Raw genomic sequence first — 22,854 nt, 5'->3', positions numbered from 1 at the left:
CCTTTGATAAAATTTCTTTGAAATTGATTTTCGGTATCAAAACAAAGTTCTAAAAATTTGAAAAAAAATCATAGTAACTCAGAATCAGGTGCTCTTTCATGTAAAATTTAAAAATCAATAAATTAAAAAAAAAATACAATTTTTGAAGGAATTTTGAAAAGAATACTTTTATCTTTGGTTAAAGGTTTGAAAGTTTTATTATTATATTTCTGAACGAATCCTTGAAAAAATCAATGCCTGAATAGGGTGACGATGGGTATTATCGGCCGGTTTGTTCTCTTCGTCATGGGTGGTTTTTGTGGGCCGAATTGCCTGAAATTTTGGCATATAACTCAGCTTGGTTGGGAAGGATTTGAGGCAAACTCTGAGACCTATAGGTTTACAAAAAAAAAAAACCATGACGAAGAGAACAAAACTGCCGAGAATACGTAAGTTCCCCAATCGAATGCCTGAAATAATCAATCATTGATGAAACTTCTGAAGAAATCCTTGCAAAGATTTTTTCAGGAATCCTTGGAGATTGAGATGAACCAGCCTTGAGCTGAAATCTCATGAATGAAGACATTAAAAAATCCTTGGAGAAATACTCGAATGAATTTTTCGGCGATTTCCTGAAAAAATCCTTGATGGAATTGCCTAAGGAATCCTGGGATCAACTTCTGACGGAATTTATACAGGAATTCCTGTTTAACCCTTATGTTGCCGACAGGTTACCCGGGTACCCAGTGCCCATGCAAAATGCACGGTGTAGAAAAAAGCAAAAAGTTTGTCGGACACATAACGGTTAAATACTTGACGGAATTCCGGAAGGTATTCTCGGTGGAATTCTTAAAGGAATCATACGTGTAGTTTCCTGAAAATCTTTGAATCCAAGAAAAATGTTTAAGGAAATTTTTGTATAAATACTTAGAATATATTTCTAAGAACCAATGGAGGCATACTTGAAACGTCTTTGAATAAATCACTTTGAAAATTTAAGATATTCCTGAAAAAATGATTGCAAATTTATCGAGGAGGAATTCTTGAGAGAATTTTCGGAGGATTTCTCCAGAGAATTCTGGGAGGAATTCTTGATGGATTCAATGTATTTTTTAACCATTCCTTTGAGAAATCCATGAAAGAATGAGTAATTCTGATAGAAACGAAGATTTTTTTTGTCGAGTTCTTTAGAAGATCTTGGGGCGAAACCTGGGAGGAGTTTCTTAAGCAATAATTGAAGAAAGTAAAAAAAAAATATTGCAGTAATGTCTGAAAAATGCATGGAAGAGATCCTGAAGGATTTCTTGAAGCAATATTATTAGAAATCCTTGGATAAAACTCCAAAGGAAACATTGGAGTTATTCCTGAAAGATACTTGTATGATTCCTTAACGGTTCCCAGGAAAAGTTTTTGCACAACAACTTGGTAGCATTTCTGAAGGAATCATAAGAGAAAAATTTTTGGGAGGAATTCGTGCAGCAACTTTTGGAGGAATATCTGGAGGAATTTCTGAAGCATTTTTTGCAAAAAATCCTAATGTATTCCTGGTAGGAATTTATGATTAAATCCTTCGGAAAATTTCAGAAAGAACCAGAAAGAATAGAAGTAATCCTTGGAGATTTTTATGAAGCCATTTTCGGAGGCCTTCCTGAAGGAATTTTCGGAATTATTTCAGACGAATTCCTTTGAGAACTTCCTAAAGAAATCTTTTAAGAAACTGCCGAAAAAAATCTCTGGAGGCACTCCAAGCGTAATTTGTAATGAAATTGTAAGGGAAATCTCGTTTTGGATTCTTGGAAAAATGTTTCCCTTGAGGATCATCAGAAAAAAATTCATGCAGGAATCATAGAGGAAATTCTCAAAAAGATCTGGACGAAACCCAAGTGAAATCCCTAGAAGATACATATTTTGAAAATCTCCAGAAGCAATCCTTGAAAGGACTCCACGACCTTCATGGTCAAACTCCTGTATTTCAAATGCACCTTTCTTAACACCCAGAATCTTCATTAACCCCCTTTCAAACCCCATAGATCCTCTCGGAATTCCTTCTGAAACCTCTTAAGACACGTTGACACTTCCTGAAGTTCATCAGAAATTCTCTCGAAGTCCCTTTAAAACTCCTGGAAATTCTCTGAAAACACCTGCACATCCTAAAACCCCAGAAACCCTATGAAACTTCATGAAATCACTATAAAACTTCTTAAAGCTTCATAAAATGCCCTAAACCCTCTGAAACCCTATGAAAATTTCCGAAAATCCCTTGAAATCCCTTGAAATGATTTTTTAGGAATACTTTCTGAGATTCCCCCAGGAATTGTTTCTGGAATTCCTTTAGGAATTATTTCCACGATTTCTCCAGATTTTTTCCAGGATTCCTCCAGGACTTCCTTCTGGGTTCAGAGATTCTTCTAGGGGTTTATTCAAGATTCCTGGAAATCTTCTAAGAGCTTCTACTGAGATCCCCACAAGGGATTAAACTGAGATTCCTCTAAGTATTCCAGGATTACTCTCGTAGCTGCTTTATTGATTCCTCTAGGAATTCGTTTCGAAATTGCTTCAGGTATTTTTCTGAGATTCCTTCGGCAATCATTTATGGGATAGCTACAGGTATTCCTTCCGTGGTTTTTCCAGATTTTTTTTTCTGGATGTCTTAAGAAGTTTACTCTAGGATTCCTCTAGGAGCACTCTCAGAAATTATTTCAGGAGTTCATTCAGGAATCCATCAATTCCAGAAAATTTTCTTATGAGTTCCCTAGAGAGATTCCATTTAGAATTTATCCAGTGGTTTTTTGACAGATTCCTCCAGCAACTTCCAGGAATCAGAGTTTTCTTCAGGATCCGGGAATCCTCTAGGAATTATTCCCGTGATTTCTCTAGAAGCTCTTTCCATGATTCATACGAAAAATCCTTCCGAGATTGCTCAGTTTTTTTTAATACTTCCATTAATTTCTTTTTGGTTTCTTCCATGTTTTGAGTTCCTTCTGGGATTCCTAAAGTTGCTCATCCTGGGATTTCTCCAAGATTTCTTCTCCAGGAGTTCCTCCACGGGTTCCTTCCATAGCAATTTCTGGAATTCCTTCATAATTATCTTCTGAGACTTCAGCAAAAGTTTCTTGTGGGATTCGTCTAGGAATTTGAGCCGAGATTTCTGCCGGGATTCATCCAGAAGTTCATCCACAATTTCCCTTGAACATTCTTTCGGGATTGCTTCAATAATTCCTAGCAGCATTCCTCTAGAGAGGGTTTCTCTAGTAGTGCCAGGATTCTTCCAGGGATTGTTCCACCCGGACTTCCTCCAGAAACTGCTTCCGGGTTTCCTTTAGGAGTTTTTTAAGGAATTCCTAGAAATTCTCATGCAATCTCCAAGGAGTTCATTTTGAGACTCTCGCATAAGTTTCTGAGATTGCCAAAAATTGGTATACGTGGTTTATGAAGGCTACTTTTATAAAGTGTTTATAAAACTTCACCGAATTTCTTCAACAATTTCCTAATGGTTACTTGCACAAGTTCCTTCTGGGCTTCCGGGGCTTTCTTCAATAGTTTCTTCGGGAATAACATCTTTCAAGGAATGGCTGGAAGGAACCTCAGAGAAAAATTGCCGAAGACGTTGCAAAAAGAACTGGAAGAATCTGAGAAAATACTACATACAACAGAAATCCCAGAAGCAAATTTTAGATGAATCTCAGAAGTAACTTAGAAGTTCAAAAAAAATTTCTGGGAGAATCTCATGTGAAGAATTATTAATTAATTTAAAATTCCCGAATAAAAAGAGCATAAAAAATGTGGAAGAAACGCGGAACGAATTTCTGGAGGATTACCGGAAAGAATACCTGAGAAGGAATTATGGGGAGAAATCCCGGAAAGCACTACTGGAAGAATCCTACGTGGAACCTATTCACAGATCTCAGAAAAACTCCTGGAACGATCCCAAGGAAGCTTCAGAAAGAATCCTGAATGAACTGGTGTATGAATTTCTGAACGAGCTTTCTGGGAAATCCCAGAAGGAACTTCTATAGAAATCCTGAAATAAATTGTAGATATTTTGGACGAAATTCCTGAGGAGTCTCAAAAAGAATTCCTTGGGGAATCTCGCTTGATTCTCAGAAGAATCTTGAAAGGAACACCAAGAGGAATTGCGGAACTCTTGGGGAAACCTAGATGGAGTTTTTGCAGTACATCTTTGAAGAACTTCTGGAGGAATCTCAATTGGAGTGTTTTAAGAATCTCGCAAGAATTTCTGGAAGAGAGAACTCCTGAAGAAATACTAAACTAACCTTTGGAAGAATCTCTACAGGAGCTCCCTCAGGGACTTCAAAGAGAACTCCTGGATTAGAGAAATCCTGGAATATATTTTGGGAGGAATCGCGAAAGGAATTCTGTTTGTTGGTTTCATTGTGCAATTTCGATTATTCTGGTCAATCACTGAATAATAACTACGAATTGTACGACCATCTGATGATACAAAACATAAAACCGCAAGTTCTACTGCTATTTGCCCTTTAACAATGACATTTTAAGCTCGGTATATAGGACACATCACTTTATTCCTGCCTGACAAAACGTCCGATAAAATGTTGTATCTGGAAAGTTAGTCGCAGTTTACCTTCACTTCAAACTGTTGACGAACTCCAGCCGGGTCGATAAGATAGCCTTTCTCGCTAATGAATGAAATCGTCTGAACTTTCTCACCTTGCACAATTTGCACTCCATTAGAACCAACCCTAAATACTGATACGGACGATATCCCTAGCGATTCAATTCACAAACATCTTATCTCCACCCACCGCCGCCACAATATGTACTGCTTCGTTCCAGACATTCTCGCAGGAAAACAAACGAAAGAAAACCTTGACACGAGACGCCCGCCGCCTCGCCGCTCTGTTTACATACACTTGAAAATTAATTATATACCTTACTCGCGGCTGGGACGTGCCCCATCATCAGGTATTGATTTTCCCGCCAACCACACCCCGAAGGCAGCCCGCCACCAAAACTTTCTTAGAACCATAAACCACAAGACGGGGCCGGAAGAAAGAAAAAGAAAACGAATGGTGAGAATAACGCTTGCGGGGATGTCCCACATCGACTTGAGTGTCCCATAGCGTCCCACCCAACTAGTCCGCATGGGACAGATACTCCCCTAACGCACCTCAAGACGGACATTGTATTTATCTACGTGGAAATGAAATTGCCCTTTGGGAGGGAAAAGTGCACCAAAAATAGGACGATTTGATTTACACTGTTACCTGCGGCCGAAGTCGCCCTGGCGCTGCCCTGCCATGGTAGTGGTCGAAACGAACACAGTGGATGAGCTCTATTTTTGGGACTGGGACCGGCGCGGCTGTTGAAGCCTTGGGGGCCTGCTACCAGTGTGAAAATGTTCGTGGAGGGAGTCCCCACTCAATGAAATGACGTAAGAGCGCCGGTGATGGAGTACGTTTAATTGGAATTGTTCTTGACACATTTATGCGCGAGTGCTATATTTGGGAGCCGCAGGATGTGTGGAGGGAGGCCGTTAATTGAATTGAACTGGATCCCGGCGGTGAAAGTTTGACGAATTTGATATAAAATTTCATCTAATTGTCGTTTATTGATTTTTGTGGGTAGAATTACAAACAAGAACATACAAATTATGCGGGTTTAACGACGATCACTGTACATGATTTTAATGGAACTACCGACAGCGAATAAATCGTACAACCTGTTAGTTGATGGCAATACTATTACTGCGCTAATGAATGATCTTGCTGCCGAATCGTAAAACATGTGGTAACACACTGTCATATAACGACGACAGAAGGTAGGCGGCTTTAAGTGCAATTATCATCGTTGAATCCTGAACCGGCACACGTCGCCTATTACAGCGTCAATAAAACACATTGAAAGTACCGCCATAAAATTGCAAAATTTATTCAATGAAATCGTCGTCCCAAGTTTTCTATTTTTCTTGCGCTCCTTGTGTTGATACCACTTCCTACAGCCAATCGGAAATGTCATCATTCGGCAAGCACATGAATCAATAGTAGGTACCTACAAAGTAAATCATCGTAGAAATTTTGCTCCCCGAAGGAGGAACGAAATGTAATCAAATAAAATAAATAAAAGGTACATTGACGGTGGTCTTTTATCATTCAAGGAATCATTGACCTTTGCGAGTGAGGTCTTTTATATTGATTCAGACGAACATAAGGTAGACATTATAAAAACGATTGATATCTGATTGAAGAAGCGACCGACACTTTTGTTGAAATGTTTAATTTTTTATTGTGACGTTAGCAGGAATAAAGCTCTCTCGAAAAATAAACTTATTCATCCTAACACTTTTTTAAAGAAAGCTTTCATAGATTAGATTAGAAAGCTTTCATACTTAATTGCGTGTTTGTTTATATTATTACAAATACGACTACTTGCGTCATTAAGTTTTTAAACGATTCACGAAAAAATCGAGATGATCAATTGACAGCTTTCCAATAATAGCAAACATTCACATAATAGTCATTTTGAATCCATATAAGGCACGGATGATCACTTCTCTTGGTAAAAATTACGTGAAATAGAAAAATGAGCGCGTTCTCGACGGGGTTCGAGACAATCAGAAAGTAAAATATGCTCATTGATGTTCTAACCATAAATTCAGTTACACTTTATTGGACAAAATACAATTTCATACAAAATGCTCAAATTTGGGGGTTTGAGTCTCAGCTTTAGTGCACCTATTGGCCTCAAATTTTGACTGGTCATTCAAAATAACTTTAAATTTGACCTATGAAAAAATAAGATATTCCTAAGCAAAACTCTCATTTCAAGAAAAACAGCAAAATTTCGCTTTTTTATTTTTTTGTAAACGAACTGTTATGTGAACAGTTGCCTCGGAAAAGATATGTGTTTCGTTAGACTGATGAACTTTGCAGAAGAACATATTTATCCAATTATTCGAATTTCAAAATTATTCTAATATCTCAATGTTGCGATTTTTCTTAAAATGAGGAACTTTAAAAAACTTGCATGGAAAAAGTCTTACTTTTTGACAAGTTAAATTTCAAGTTATCAAGAGTGTCCACGTCCAGTCAATCTGTGCATTGGAAGCTAAGATTCAAAGCTCTAAACATAGGTTTTTTGTATAATAATCAACAAACGCGTAGTACTGAATCACATGGCGACCGTGACAGGAATTTGCATATGACAGTTCGATAAAAGTATACCTACTAAATACTACTCATGAAACAGGTAATCAGGAATTTTTAACTCTCAGTAGTGTTAGTTGAAATGCGTTAAAAATTTCGGAGCATGGTTTCCCGCACAATTTCCACTACCACTTCATGGCGATAGTGACACCCAATTTTGTTTATCAGGGCCACGAAAATAAAAAAAAATGGCTTTGTAACCATAATAGCCATAATGGATCACTTTCTTCGAAGACATTAATCCATACAAAATTTCTATGGACCGTAGACTTTGGCCAGACACCCTATCCTCATTGGAGTCTAAGGAGTGTATAGGAAATTACCTGAAAATGTTCACAACAGCCTTAAAAATAATCTATTCGATATAAACATAATTTTATTTTTGAGATACTATATAAAACTATATATTTTTTTAAAAATAAGAATGGCAGTTCTGACTTTCTTAAACTAAAAACACTTGGACTTTTATCTCAAAGATTACACATAAATTTATAAAAAAAATCTCCAAAAAATTGAAAATTGCGAAAACTGTGGGAAAATATTCATATTTTTTTCTTATTTTAAGTAATAGGAGACCCGACTGTAAAGCATTTTGTACATTTACAGTTAATTTCCGATACCCTCCTTGCGTAGTTTACGAACAGTTTTTTTTTATCTGTATTAACGAGATTTTTAGCCCTAGGCTAGTTCATTTCGGTGTTTACGAGCAGGCCCAAGATAATTTATAGAGAAGTTCCGTTAATACTTGAGATTTTTTCATAAAGATTCTTACATATTCCATATCTATCTTTTTTTGAAAGCTTCACTCCTTAAAGGCAGTATCATTTTGCATTCTCTGAACAGCATATTCGATTCAGCACTCGCAAGTCGTTCTATTGTGCCTCATAGCACATCCGATGTTTCTACCAAGTTCCCGACTTGGGAGACCGTCCGCACTTCAACCAGTTTTTTTTTTCTATTCTAGCTCAATATCCTGCCATGTAATATTCATCGAAACAGCTTCAAGGGAACAAGATTTTCTTATTTTCCAAGTCCATTGAAGTCCAAGTGTCCTGAAAATCGTTGAATCTTCAAATGGTACGTTTTAGTCGTAATGCCCGAGACTGCTCGTGATCCTGCTCGATGGTTTAATTTCAGATTCTGTGCGCACTATGAAGCCTTTTCATATTAGATAAAAAGACAAAACCTTCCTTTTGTGTTTGAACAATCTCATTTTGAATGCTACTAGTTAGTGCCTTTCTTGCCCATGAAAGTACTCTTGGAACGCTTTACAAAGTTTTTTTTCACTCTGAATTTGCTCATTGATAGAAGAAAACGCATCAGTACTTGTAGGTTTCTTACTATACCTTACTATACCTGAAATCCTAAATACACTACCTGCCATGAATATGGAATATATGTTCTCAATACTTGCCTGTGCTTCACACTTACAATAAATCATCGACTTCGATAATGTTTTACCGAAATCTCAATCGTTTGTTTTACAGGAAAAAATCGGTAACGCTTGCAAATTTTACTGAACTTCATTGGAGTTTGACAGAAAAATGATAAGATTTTACCGAAATTTCGCATTTTTTATAGAATTTCGAGAAAAACCCATTACCGAACGCTCACCAGTTGAGATTTCGGTAAAAATTACCGAACGCGAATAGCTGTGATAGTACGAGTGACACATTTGTTCAACATGGACTATTTTTTTGCTGAGTGTGAGCATGAGTAGATTCATAGTGAACTTTCTGTATGTTTTCGGCGGACTTGATGAAGTCCTGCTTTGGCTCTTGGATGATTTTGAGACCATTACTCATTTTCTGGAGAAATATATGACAAATGCCATGCATGATCCGTGCAACCTTAATTTTCCAAACTTTGGCATATTTCTGCCATGATATTTGATAAATTTCTTCTAGCTTTTCTAGTCAACTCATGAAATTGGAATAAGGTTTATTTCAAATCAGTACATTTTCTGGTGAACTGGTTTCCAGATCATTAATAGATTCCTTCTCATGTCCTACGTAAAACCGCAGAAGCACTAGTTACTTTAGTTCTTAAACTTTTGGGATTGTTCTTGAAGATAGATTTCTTTGCCGAACATTCAGTCTCAAGAGGAACATTGTTGCTAAGGAGTTTTCAACAGCACAAACCCGAAAAACCAGACGTCAGTTTGCACTGGAAAATTGATTGATTGGTCACCACCAGCGGGTAACCAATCGATTTGTGCTCTTGAAAATTCCATATTCATTATTCGTCATCTCTTAATCCTTTGAGGACGAATGGGTCATATGCCCCCAGCTGAGAAAATCGACCATCACAAACGTTTTCTAGACCAGTGAGATTGCATCCAGTAGCATAGCATAGCATAGCATAGCATAGCATAGCATGAATACTTGCACAAATCTTGGATGGAGTTGCAAAGTTGAATATTTCCATTGACATTGCTGATGTCGCTACTATCTACAATGTCATAGATTCACTCAGCTCCACACACCTGGCCAAGTCCTTGCAAGCATTTATAAATCCCTTCATCAACTTAGAAAGAGCCCAGAACTGAAGCATCTTCCAATAGATGAAAGGATGTTGAAAATAGCGAATTTTCAACTTATATGCAGTTATAAAGTAAATATTTTGAAGTAGAATTATATATAAATAAATAATATTGGAAAGATCTCACCAATTGTTGTGGGGTTTTTGTGGTTCAATGCCGATCATCTAGTTGTCTTGATTAATGTTCTTCTCTGTAAAGAACAACACAATACTCAGCAAATAACAACACAATACTGAACACTAAACACCCGCGCATCTATTGTTTTGATTTTCACTCGAGACAATAGCGAATGCAATCGATTATGCTGCCATACTCACCCCTGCAGGAGCGATGCATGCACAGCAAATAACAACACAATACTCCCAGTGAGATTGCATCCAGTAAGGTGAAAATTCCGTCTCCATAGGGTTAAACCGTTTGCACCGATAGAAACAGCTGAAACAGCTATTTTATATCCTTAGCTGTCGAATGATCATCTCTCTTCGTGTAACCCAGCCAACACGAAATCGTATATAATGTGAAATAAGATGCTAAAGTGGAGGCCATATGCGTACATGCTTCCATTTAACCGCGTGTAAAGATTACGCATTTCGCCTCCACTTCAGCATCCTATTCAACATCATATGCGACCGTGTGTTGGCTGAAAAACTACGTAGTTGAAAATACAAGAGCACTCTTCACTACCCAGTCAGTGATCGTAAAAGATGTTTTATAAGATGTTAAAGAGTAGGCAATATGCGTACATTTTACATGCGCCAGGAGGCATGAACGCATTTGGGCACCACTTCATCATCTTATGCAATATCGTATACGATTACTAATTGTCTGGGTAGCCATATATCACATGGCGACCGTGACACGAATATATCGTTTTAGGAACTTTTTGATAAAGGCAATAAAATGAATCCTACAATTTCCAGATAAATTCTTAAAATGATGTTGAAAAAAAAACCTTGGAGACATAATGATAGCTTTACCACAAATTAACCCTCTTCGTGCATTAGGGTCATTATGACCCCTAAACATGCACTAAGTCAGCGAGGTGCGCGCAAGCTAATGCACGAAGAAGGTTAAACGTTCAATATAAATTGATGCTCCTTATTTTTTCAGAACTTTCACCAGAAAACCATTGTGGTAAAAAATTCAAAAGAAGTTCTGCCATTCCTATGCACAAATTACGCGGTATATAAGTACATTTTGTAGCTATAACTTTTTCACAGAATCTGGAAAAAGATAAAATAATCAGCAATATATATATTTTTTTCATAAATAAACGGAAATTTTGCTACGGTCGTTTGAAGCTTTTTACTTAAATATCTTGCAGTAAAATTAACAGAGTTACAAGCGAATTTTTGAACGTGTTTCTTGTATACAAGCGTTTGGGGTATATTTTGTTTTTGGAATGAGTGTAATCATTTATTGTACCATTTAATTCCGCCTTCTTTTGCTTATCCCACAACTTCTCTTCTCATCTTGTTTTAATCTTTAACTATACAGGTCAAATCTAGACTGCACAGTCTAGATATCCAACATTTGTTTGCTTTCAGGTAAATATCCCATTGAAGCAGAGTTCTGCGTTCAAAACATTCATTGCAGAACTTTTCTTCGTTACTTCCTTTTGAAATTATATGACTTCTTAGCTGCGTACTACGAATAAATAAATACGGGTTCTTGACCGATTCAGGTGATCGTGAAATTGGTTTTGATTTATTAGTCAGTCAGTTCATCATGTTATTCAAATGTAATTGACCCATAATTGTGCAATGACTGTTCTAAAATAAGTCAGAATTTTCTGAAGTTACTATTTTTATGGAAGTACATATCAAATTATCTTAGAATTAAAAGTGGGTCGCGAGCTGGAAAAGTTGAGATCCCCTGCTGTAGCAGCTATCAGAAATAAATAATACCTTCGTACCGACTAAGAATTTATGTGTTATGTACAGCTCCAATTCGAATCCGCAGAATTTCAAAAATTTATTCAAACCAACATTGCGAATGGCAAGGAACAAGATAAAATGTTTACAAACTTATAAAAAAATCACCGGCTTCTGTAATATTTTACCGAAATCTCAACCGTTAAGTTAGTTTTACAGGAAAAAACGGTAAAGCTTGCAACTTTTACCAAACTTCTTTAGAGTTTGACGGATAAACGATGAGATTTTACCGGAATTTGTTATTTTTTACAGAATTTGGTTGAAAACCCGTTACCGAACGCTCAGCACTTGAGATTTCGGTAAAAGTTGCCGAACGCAACTAGCTGTGTAGAATATTGTTAAAATTAAGATAGAATTATATATTTAATCAAATTTCTTCAAAACGTATAAAGAGAAACCTGATTTCTAGAAATAATTCAATCAATTCAACGGTAGAATTCAAAAATTTATGATAAGCATTCCTGCAGCATTTGCTCCAGGTTTTCTACTTGGAGCACACTTAATTTGGAATACCGTGTTCGGTCATTTTTTGACGAAAATAGAACAGCTGTATACAGCTATACTGCATTGTTCACTTTTTGCACCAGTTTTTGACAGTTGGTGTACTGAACCTCAGTAAAATCGATTACCGCTGTTACCGAAATAGTTCTGCTGTTCTATTTTCGTCAAAAAAGTGCTGAACAGGCAATTCAGGATTGAGTGTGAGGGTTTCTATTTAAAGTTTTTTTTAGAACATCTCACTGAGGTATTTACGAAAATGTCTCAGAGTAATCTTCTAAGTAAATTCCTCTATATTTTCCTACTCAAATTCATGCTCATAATTTTTCGGAATTCTGTGTTACATTTTTCAAAAAAAAATAAAAAAAAAATTTCAAAGAAACTCGTCCTTTTTTATTAGAGATAGGGTGTGAGAGCATTGGGGTAGGAGGTCCTTTCTTGGGGATTTTCTGCTGTATCTAATCGTATACTAAAACCAAGTCCTTTGGTATGAAACTTACTAGCTTATATGTAGTGCAAAATGTGCGAAAAAACAACCCCCACCCTTTGGATTTTCCAAGTTTTTGAGTTTTTGCTAAAAAAATCGAGGTTTACAGGTTTAGTTAGCGCAGAAACGCGAGTGTGTTGTGGATTGGCATCTGAACCAAAAAAGAGGTGGATTTGTGAACAAAGGAACGTTCATGGTGTGGTTTTGGAGTCAGTTTGGCTTTCTATTCCGCAGATTCGTTACATGTGCTGTGGCTTAGTTGGTTGAAGCGCCAGTCTAGCCAATACGAAGTCGTGGGTTCAAATCCTACCAGAACTTGATTTTTTCACAAATTTCATCTCTCCAATTAGCAACATTTCGTGCGTGTTTCACACATACCAACAAATCTAGTAAATGCCAGTAAAGGGCAATATATATCATTGTAAGAAGAAGAATGTTGCGGATTTTGTTTGGGAAATCATGATTTTCGCTGACAATATTTTGGAAGTTCTGTAAAGCCGGAAATTATCTCATAAGCAGTGAAGAGAATTGTCAGACAAAAGAGGCACAAAACAAGCAACAAAGAAGGTGCAACGATTACTCTTTATCGCTACTGGTAACAGATAATGATATGATCTCGAAATTTTTTGTTGCAGACAAAACGGCAGCTGAATTTGTTGCGTACTTTTCAACTCGTGAATAATCAATTATTGCTAACCCAAAGTCGAAACTGTTTGATGAAAGAGCTTCACCTGAGTTGCAGTGTTTACCGACTCGAAGTTACCGTTCGAAAATCGCAATGCAAGGCTTAAAAATCTCTAAACTCGTGGTATACGATGTTAATCCCATTATTTTCAAGTTGGGACAAACTTATGTCGCATGGGTTTGTTTGTCGCAACAAATACAGGTTGCGACATTGTCATTATTGTTGTGCGATGGTTGAATTTTGATTCACTGCTCATAAGGGAAAATCGAAATTTGTGTCAGCCTAACAGCTCTGAGTATTCATCCATCATGCGAGTCAGGCGCCGTCCATAAATTACGTAGACTCAATTTCGGCATTTTCAGACCCCCTCCCCCCTAGTAGATTTTCTTCCATACAAATTTTTTGAAATTTGTATGAACCGTAGACTTTGGCCAGAACCTCATTTGACAAGTCCTCATTTGATCCAATAATGTAGATGGGGACATTTGGGATACCAAAATATATGTATCATAAGAGAGCGTCTATAAAAAAAATCTTATGCTATTAAATAGGAGAGGGATGGCTAGGAATATTTAAAGATTTCAGAGTCCCCATACAAAAATAAAAGGAAGGGGTTGAAAATAACAAGTTATTGTATTACGCAATTATTGGACGACCCCTTAAACAATTTATCCCTTAAACAACCATCAACACCATACTTTGCAGTAATCCTTCATCCTTCAGTGACAATAACGTTTTGCAAAGCTTTTCATCGTGCATCATAAACTTCATCTCCTGGCACAACGCACCGAACTCGTGCGTTCCGGGTTGATACAATATCTAGACGAACATTTGAAAAGGGCCTACCTGCTTTTTGTAAACAAACATGTTTCTGTCTCTGTAGGGCCCATCTGCATCCACCCACGCACATCAACACCCTTATCAGAAAGAGTGTTCTTCAAGCTATCTGTTAAGGATGTTGATGTGCGTGGGTGGATGCAGATGGGCCCTACAGAGACAGAAACATGTTTGTTTACAAAAAGCAGGTAGGCCCTTTTCAAATGTTCGTCTAGGTATGTATTCCATCGCACCCCCTGATAACCTTAGGATATGCGAGTTTATTTTAAACCATAAAAGAATCCAACCAATTTTTCCCATATCATTGCGCTTGTTTTTCCTCGGAAATTGTATCTAGCTAGCTTCAAACGAAGAGCGACGAGAGGCCTTCGTTCGTATCGAGTGGGCACGCTTGAATGACAAATGGATGGGCCAGCAAGAGGCGAGGCGGGAGGATGAAAGGAGTTGCTGTTGTTGGCCTTTCCGTAGGTAACTCTCATCAATGAGGCAGTATCGCACGCTTCAGCAAGTTTATCGATTTCGTTCACATTATTTATATGAAGAACAGACACTCCATGGATGCATGTGAAGAAATACGTCGACAACGAGATGAGATAGCGGGATGAGTTATTATGTAAACGTTCGACGGTTCGCCGCACCGCTACTGCCGTCGTCGTCGTCGTCGCGCGCCGGTCGTTATCGATACTGTCACGTTCGGATCGCCTTTGGTCGTTCGGTTGGTCGGTTCCTGATTCAGAACGATATGATTAGAACCTGGACAGGCACGTACGTACGGCTATAGCACCTCTATAATTTAATTGGTAGTGTTTGTCGGTGACTGAAGGACCGTTCACTGGAGAGCGGAAGACCCTGTTGTGATATGTGTGTGAACTTGAAGAGTTCGTCAAATTGTCACGTGATGGCGAGGGTGGGCTTAGAGCAGGATTGATGACCAGTGAGCTAGCCATAATTGACTGAGGATACACTGATTTCCGCACCGAGACTCGAAAGTACATTCAGTGATAGGCACATCTCAAACGTGGAAAGAACGTTATGGCTTCTTTTCAGATCGTGGGAATAGACAGCCGTGAAGAATTGATAGAAAATGTCCTCTACCGGGAATCGTTGAATAATTAAGTGAAGTGAGTGTCACACAGTGAGAGTGTCCACCGAGTTTGAACCGCTCAGAATGTAATTCTCCGACTGACTTCGTTCTGTCACTGCTGAATTGGTCGAAACGTCTCCACCGAACAAAACGCACCAACTCACGCACGTACAGACGCACATACACACGCACACACCATCGACATCTGGCACAGTCTACCGGAAGTGTACCGACACAACAAAAAAGCACGAGCGAACTTCCAATCTGGTGGGAAATGGCTGTCCAGACCTCGACGCAGAACTTCGACGTGCTGTCCTCGGTGAATGGTAAGCTGAGCGTTGTCTCTGTCTATTGGTTTTCTCCCATTATGTAGAGATTGCTTTTCTTTTGAACGATGTCGCTGCTGCCGGCGCTGCTATTCTCGGAATCGGGGGTGTTATTCTTGTGCATGGTGCCAGGGTTTCCCGGGAAATGACTGCGAAAAGCTTGAAAGTGAAATGCTCCTTTACATGTGGCATTGTTAGGGAAATCGGTAGATGCATGAATGAAAAACAAAACTTGTATCAATTCGATTATTGAGATATTCAGTTTTAACGTATAGTAATTGAACAGTTTGCTGAGAATAAACTACACTATTTTACAAAATTTCTATTAGCACATTTTTTATGGATGACTAACTAATGCTGCTATATTTTGCTGCTTTTGAGCATTTCCAGCTTAATGCACGAATGGCGTAGACGTGAACTTTTCTAATTCAAATGAATTTTTGCTCATGTAAGAGCTTCTATCTTAAAACGTTTTTCGCGTTATTTTTTGCAATATTCTTCACCTAACTTTTTAAAAAGGCGTATGGCAAAAAAAACCTAACTTGATTTTGCCAAAAAAATATCTCGAAAACGGTTTGTTGGATTGGAATGTTGTCTTGGAAGATGTTTGAGGATATTTGATGAACTTTCAGAAAAGAAAAACTCACTGAGAGCAATACTCATCGTGGATCCATGTTAGATGTCATATAATTTCAATTTTCCTTAAACCATACCCTTCGATATTTTTTGTGTTTTTTTTTGTCTGTTAAAAACTGAATTCCAATTTTTGACAATTTTTGAATTTTTCGATATCAAAAATAGATTGTACGTACAGGTTCCAACACGATAAAACCACTCAGCACCTAGAATGTGTAAGCCCTACTCATAAGTGCATAATTTCCAGACCACACAAAAATGTGTAACAGTTACACATTCTCAAAAACAGGTCGTACACTCGTCTAGATGCAAAATGTCGATATTTTTTTTTGTTTGCCATGGTCACTAATATACCTAGCTAGATTGCCGTACAAAAATTTTTGCCAATTTAACGAATTTGCGGACACAGGAGCTGATTTTGTAAATGTGCAAGGGTTACACATTTTTGGTGTAGTCTGGAAATTATGTACTTTAGTGCTGAGCGGCGTTAGCGTGAATGAAAAAAATATTCCTATTTGTTTCCTAAATACACCTATATTAGTGGAGCCTCGTAGCCGTGCGGTAAGGGTCACCAAGCTTCTAATCGCACCATGCTGTGGGGTGAGGGTTCGATTCCCGCTCCGGGCGATGAAACTTTTCGTGAGATTAGTTTCGTCTCCGTATCCACTGGTGCATGCTCCGTGTGTCCCTTGTCTAGTGTAAAGTATTATTCAGTCTGTGCAGCTTCTGGCTGAAGACGGTGTCCGCGTCTTTTTTTAAATTTAAGTTACGACGAGTACAAAAAAAAACAAAAAAATTGAAAAAAGTTCGGGACCTTATGAAATGTTATTCGAGTTTTTTTTTTACTGTTCAACAGTTTTTTATCGAAAAAGGATCAATTAGGTATTTCTCAAATATGTGAATTTTCAGACCGTCTCGAATAACATTTCATAAGGTCCCATACATTTTTCATATATATTTTTTTTGAATTTTTTTATTTTTTATTTTCATTCGCTGTAACTTAGGTATGTTTGGATGTTGGATGTAGGATGAAGACATGTCTTCATTCAGTGTTATTGTTGAGTTGGTTCAACCACACTCAACGCAAACTGCTTCAGAGCAGATCAAAAGAACTTGTTTTCGTTTATCAGCTTGAACTAAAAATATCTTTATTTCTTCTTCTTCTTCTTCTTGGCGTAACGTCCTCACTGGGACAAAGCCTGCTTCTCAGCTTAGTGTTCTATGAGCACTTCCACAGTTATTAACTGAGAGCTTCCTCTGCCAATGACCATTTTGCATGTGTATATCGTGTGGCAGGCACGAAGATACTCTATGCCCAAGGAAGTCAAGGAAATTTCCTTTACGAAAAGATCCTGGACCGACCGGGAATCGAACCCGTCACCCTCAGCATGGTCTTGCTGAATACCCGTGCGTTTACCGCCTCGGCTATATGGGCCCTTTATTTAATATGTTTATATTACAAACTTCAATACGATTAACTCACAATTGTCAGTGCCTTTATACTTTACAAAAATGGTTTCAAACATCTCTACTTCGAATCTGTTTTAATCAACTTATTCTTCAATTTACTGAACTCGCTTCAATTGAAGGCGGCCCTCAAATCCATATTCCTCCTTTATTATACATTTAATACAACTAAACAGCGACTTCATTGATCTAGGGTGAACAGTTTTCGCGGACGCGTCAACAGTTATGATTTTTTTCATACATTTTTTTGGATGAAGGAAGTATTTTTTCAATCGTCCTTGTTTGCAAAATAGATAAAACCATTTTTTATATAGAGTAAAGTGGGGCAAAAGTTCGAGTGGGGCAAAAGTTTCTTTTGAAGTTTTTGAGCTCAATTCAAATTATTTCTTACGGGTGTCAAGGTTGTTCGAACCCTTTTTGAAAAAGAGTCTTTCACTTCAAAAATTATGAAAATTGATCAATATTTCGAAAAGTTATAACAAAATGTTGGTTTTTGATCAAAAAGTTGTAACATGCGATGGTCCTTCCAACGCATGGAATGGAATAATAATGAAATCGAATTCGATGTTTTATTTTGGGGCGTAACTAGGTATATTTGGGCAGATGTCCCTATTTTGGGCACTTGCCGCTATAACTAAGTCAATTTCAAACGGATTGATTTGAAATTTTGTATAGGCACGTACAATATCTAACTCAATACAGAAACTCAAACCAATAGGTTTGAAAATGACTTGCTCTACTATTTTTCTCAAGCTGATTTTACACATTTAATACTGTACTATGTGTAGTATTATATAGTAAGGGAATTAACTATTAAAAAAAATAAATAGATCGAACATTATTCATAATAATCACTTGCATATTTTCTTGAGTGTAGCCATAAACATCGCACAAGATACTCGAGCATGAGCGCGCGCGAGAGGACGAGCACGAAGAAGCAGGCTCAAGTTTATTGTGCGATGTTTATGACTACACTCAAGTCTACGCCGAATGAAGTATCCGCCTCCACTGGCCTCGGTCCTGGGCCATCGCTTCCAGTCGCCCTGAACGTTCAGAGTCCTTAGGTCCTCCTCAACTGCAAAAAGCCAACGTATGCGCGGCCTTCCACCAAGCCGACGACCCCTTCTTGATTCTCTGCTGAATATAATTTTAGCTTGTAGTTCCTCCGGCATACGAGCTACATGTCCAGCCCACCGCAACCTGTCGTGTTGTATTCGCCTCACTATATCCATCTCTTTATATACCTGGTACAATTCGTAGTTCATGCGACGCCGCCAGATGCCGTCCTCCAATTTACCGCCGAGTATTGTTCGCAGCACTCTACGTTTGAAGACTCCAAAAGCTCTCCGATCAACTTCTTTCAACGTCCACGTTTCATGACCGTGTAAAGCGTGTGACCGGAAGAATCAGAGACTTGCACAACGCGAGTTTTGTCTTCATTTGCAGCCTACGGGACTTCAGCTGGCTTCGCAGACCGAAAAAGGCCCGATTCGCAGCCGCAATCCGTCTTTTCACCTCGCGGGTAACATCATTATCGCACGTCACTAGAATACCAAGATAAACAAATTCATCCACAACTTCAAACTTTTCACCACCTAGCACCTAGCTGTTAATCGTAAGTCCAATCCTCGCAGTCTCCCTCTTAAAAGGTACGAACGCATCTTCCACGGCCCGACGGTCGATTCCGATGATGTCGATATCGTCCGCGAAGCCCAGGAGCATATGCGACTTCGTGACAATGGTTTCGCTCCTGTGCACACCAGCTCTCCTTATCGCTCCTTCCAGTGCTATGTTGAACAGTAAATTTGAAAGAGCATCGCCCTACTTCAGTCCGTCAAAGGTTACGAACGATGACGAAATTTCATCCGCAACCCGTACACTTGATTTCGATCCGTCAAGCATCGCACGAATCAGTCTAATCAGCTTCGCCGGAAATCCATGTTCGATTATAATCTGCCATAACTCGTTTCTCTTCACTGAATCGTACGCCGCCTTAATGAATCAATAAACAGATGATGGGTCTGCAAGTTGTACTCCCGAAATTTATTGAGTATCTGCCGCAGGATGAACATCTGATCCGTCGTTGATCGGCCCTCACGAAATCCTGCCTGATATTCGCCGACGAAGGACTCCTCAATCGGCCTCAGCCTGTGGAACAGAACTCCGGACAAAATTTTGCACGCTGAATTGAGGTGTGTTATTCCTCTGTAATTCACGCACTCCAGCCGATGCCTTTTCTTTAAAAGAGGACAAATGAGACCATCCATCCAACTAGCAGGCAGTTCTTCCCCTCCCATTCAATATAATACGGTGTAAGAGTTGATACAGCTGCTCACTACCGTGCTTGAGAAGCTCGGCCGGGAGTTCGTCCTTCCCAGCAGCCTTGTTGTTCTTCAGTCCCCTAATGGCTGTCTTGACCTCGTCTAGCGTTGGAGGTTCCACAGCTTGTCCGTCGTCGTCGATTCGAATTCTGTCCGTCGCTCTTCCACTCCCACCGTTCAACAATACCTGGAAGTGCTCTCTCCACCTGGCAGCCACCATTGTCTTGTCTGTCAGCAAGTTTCCATTCCGGTCGTTGCACATGACGGGAGAAGGCGCTGTTTTTCTCCGCACGCCATTGACAGTTTCGTAAAATCTCCGCATATCATTCTGTTCCATACTCTCTTGCGCCTGAGAAATCACATTTTCCTCGTACTCTGTTTTCTTTTTGCGGTGGATTCGTTTTTCTGCTACTCTTGCTTACCTATATCGCTCCCTGCTCTGCCGGGTCCCCGACACCAACATCCGGCTTCTGGTAACATTCTTTACCTTGTGGCACTTCTCGTCGAACCACCCGTTTCTAGGTTGTCTTTGAGCAGTACCTATCACCTCCCGCGCTGCTGTACTCATCGCTCCGTGGATAGACTCCCACAGAGTGTTGAGATTATCGCTCTCGTTGATCTCACTTATCCGCTCGTCTAGCTTCTGGTGATAGTCAGCTACCGTACCGTCTGCTGAAAACCGCTGGATGTTGAAACGCATTGATCGCCGGTTCCTAGAGTCCGACACGGTTGATAACCGAGCTCGAATCTTACTAACTACGAGATAGTGATCTGAGTCGATGTTGGGACCTCGAAAAGTTCTAACATCAATTACGTCCGAGAAATGTCAGCCATCTACCAGCACATAGTCGATTTGGTTGCAAGTATCGCCGTTTGGGTGTCTCCAGGTGTGCTTGCGGATATCCTTGCGTGCAAAGTAGGTGCTACTAATGGCCATCCCCCTGGCGGCAGCAAAGTTTACTAATCTCAGGCCGTTGTCATTAGTGACGGAGTGAAGGCTCTCCGTACCGATGGTTGGACGGAAAAAGTCCTCTCTTCCGACCTGCGTGTTGGCGTCACCGATGACAATCTTAACGTCGTGTTTTGGGCATTCTCCATAGGTCTTGTCAAGACATTCATAAAACGCATCCTTCACTTCACATCATCGGTTTTCTCGTTGGTCGGCGCATAGACATTGATCAGGCTGTAGTTGAAGAATTTGCCCCGGATTCTCAATACGCAGATCCGCTCGTTGATCGGCTTACACCTCATAACTCGCTTCATCTGTTTCCCGATCACTATGAATTCGACCCCATGTTCTGCCTTATCGCTGCCGCTGTGATAGATGTTATATTTGAACGATGTGTTGGCGACGGGATCCACCGCCCTGAATTCACGTTCACCAGTTTTGGGCCACCGCACTTCCTGTATAGCAGCCACGCACACACCAACTTTCTGCAATTCACGAGCCAAAAGGCTCACTCGCCCAGGTTCATTTAAGGTCCTGACGCTCCAGGTACCGAGTTTCCAATCATATTCCTTATTTCGTTGCCGGGTCGGTTTCCGAGAGTATCGTTCGCATATTTTATTTCTTACTTCATTTTTCGTAGTGTTGAAAGGCTTCGACAGGCTACCTTACCGGGGTCGCGCTGCCTACATCGCGTTGGTGGGGCTGCCACCTTAGGTATAGCTGACGCGATACAGCGTTTCATATTCAGCCGCAGGATGCCAGAACAGACGCTGTTTGAGATGCACCTCCTTGGTGAACAGACGCTCGGGACGCTCCTCATCAATCTAGCTGAAGTCAGAAGGACAACAGTGCCCAGGATGCACTATTAGCTAAGCACACAACTCTTAGCTGGCGGTCTTTCTCATCGTTTGACCCGTGGAAGCATGAGGTGGGAACTTGTGAGGACCAGAGCTATGTTGGACGCTCCCCTTATCGACTCACCGTTTTGCAGCCCAAAAAATGACATCTTCATAATTTCACCCTCTTTTAGCCTCAAGTTTGAGATTTAAGAAGGGCAGCCGTCTTCTAGAAACAAAAGGTCGACTGTGCTATTGCTCCAAAATACTGTGGAGGTCGTCTTGGTTCTCCACAGGCTCCGTTAGCGACTAGGTTTTCACTAGACCCACCTAACCAATCATTCCTAGGCTCTGTAAGCATAAAGCATAATACCATGAATTAGGGATGACCTGACTGGTGGACTCGTACCACTGGAGTACGTTCCCGAAAGCCGAAAAGCTGTATTTCAACAATTTTCAAAAATCCAAACTGTCCATTATTTTTCCATCTTGATCCACAGTGCAACGAACTGCATAATGTGTGCGCTTTAGAATTGAATGGTCAAATAATCCCTTCTTTCATTGTAAATGGAAAAGTTCCAAATAAAGTGTTTTGAACCACATGTCTCTACAGGTGCTTCTTTCTAGTAGCATGACAAACTCATGCCACTATTATTAGCCAGAGCAACGTTGATAAACTCAACGCTGGTAATACAACCGTCATTGTCAGTGTTGTTTTTATTCTTATCACATCTCGTGTTCAGTGATCACTGATACCTAGGTACGCCCAAACAGTAGCCGGTATTCGTCAGAGCACCTGTGTACTTACAATCTTACAAATTGCTCCAAGTAGGTAAAGACGTAAGGCCGGTTGGTTGTTCACTCGTGAGATAAAAAGATAGGTAAGGTACCCCATCATTCGATTGGAATTGTTTGCTCCAAAACGACTCAACTGTTAAGCTAGTATGACACTCTTTGACCAATGCCAAATATTTGACCACTTTTGACAGTTAAATTTTGACCAAGGTGTACCTGGCAAACAAAAATATTTGTCACTCTCGAAAAACGAATAGGGACAAACAGAACCAAACAACCTGCCAAAATTTATCT

The 22,854-nt window shown here is 39.5% G+C and overlaps 1 protein-coding gene across 8 annotated transcripts in view; it reads left to right on the top strand.

The window, feature by feature from the left end:
- Positions 1 to 22,854, top strand: part of LOC109405137 (cAMP-dependent protein kinase type II regulatory subunit) — a 375,648-nt gene that overhangs the window by 266,239 nt on the left and 86,555 nt on the right. The window contains exon 2 of one of the 8 annotated variants that reach the window (XM_029879338.2): positions 15,194 to 15,556. The exons of 6 other annotated variants lie outside the window; for them this stretch is intronic. In XM_029879338.2, the coding sequence (XP_029735198.1) occupies positions 15,505 to 15,556 (52 nt within the window). In that variant the 5' untranslated portion in view covers positions 15,194 to 15,504. Of the gene's footprint in view, positions 1 to 14,943; positions 15,557 to 22,854 lie in introns of those variants that run through there. One more of the 8 variants, XM_029879339.2, reaches the window with a different exon arrangement.

This window comes from Aedes albopictus, chromosome 2 (assembly GCF_035046485.1).
Source record: "Aedes albopictus strain Foshan chromosome 2, AalbF5, whole genome shotgun sequence".
NCBI classification, from domain to species: Eukaryota; Metazoa; Arthropoda; class Insecta; order Diptera; family Culicidae; genus Aedes; species Aedes albopictus.
Note: the sequence above shows the minus strand (reverse complement) of the source record. Positions and strands in the feature narration are given on the sequence as shown.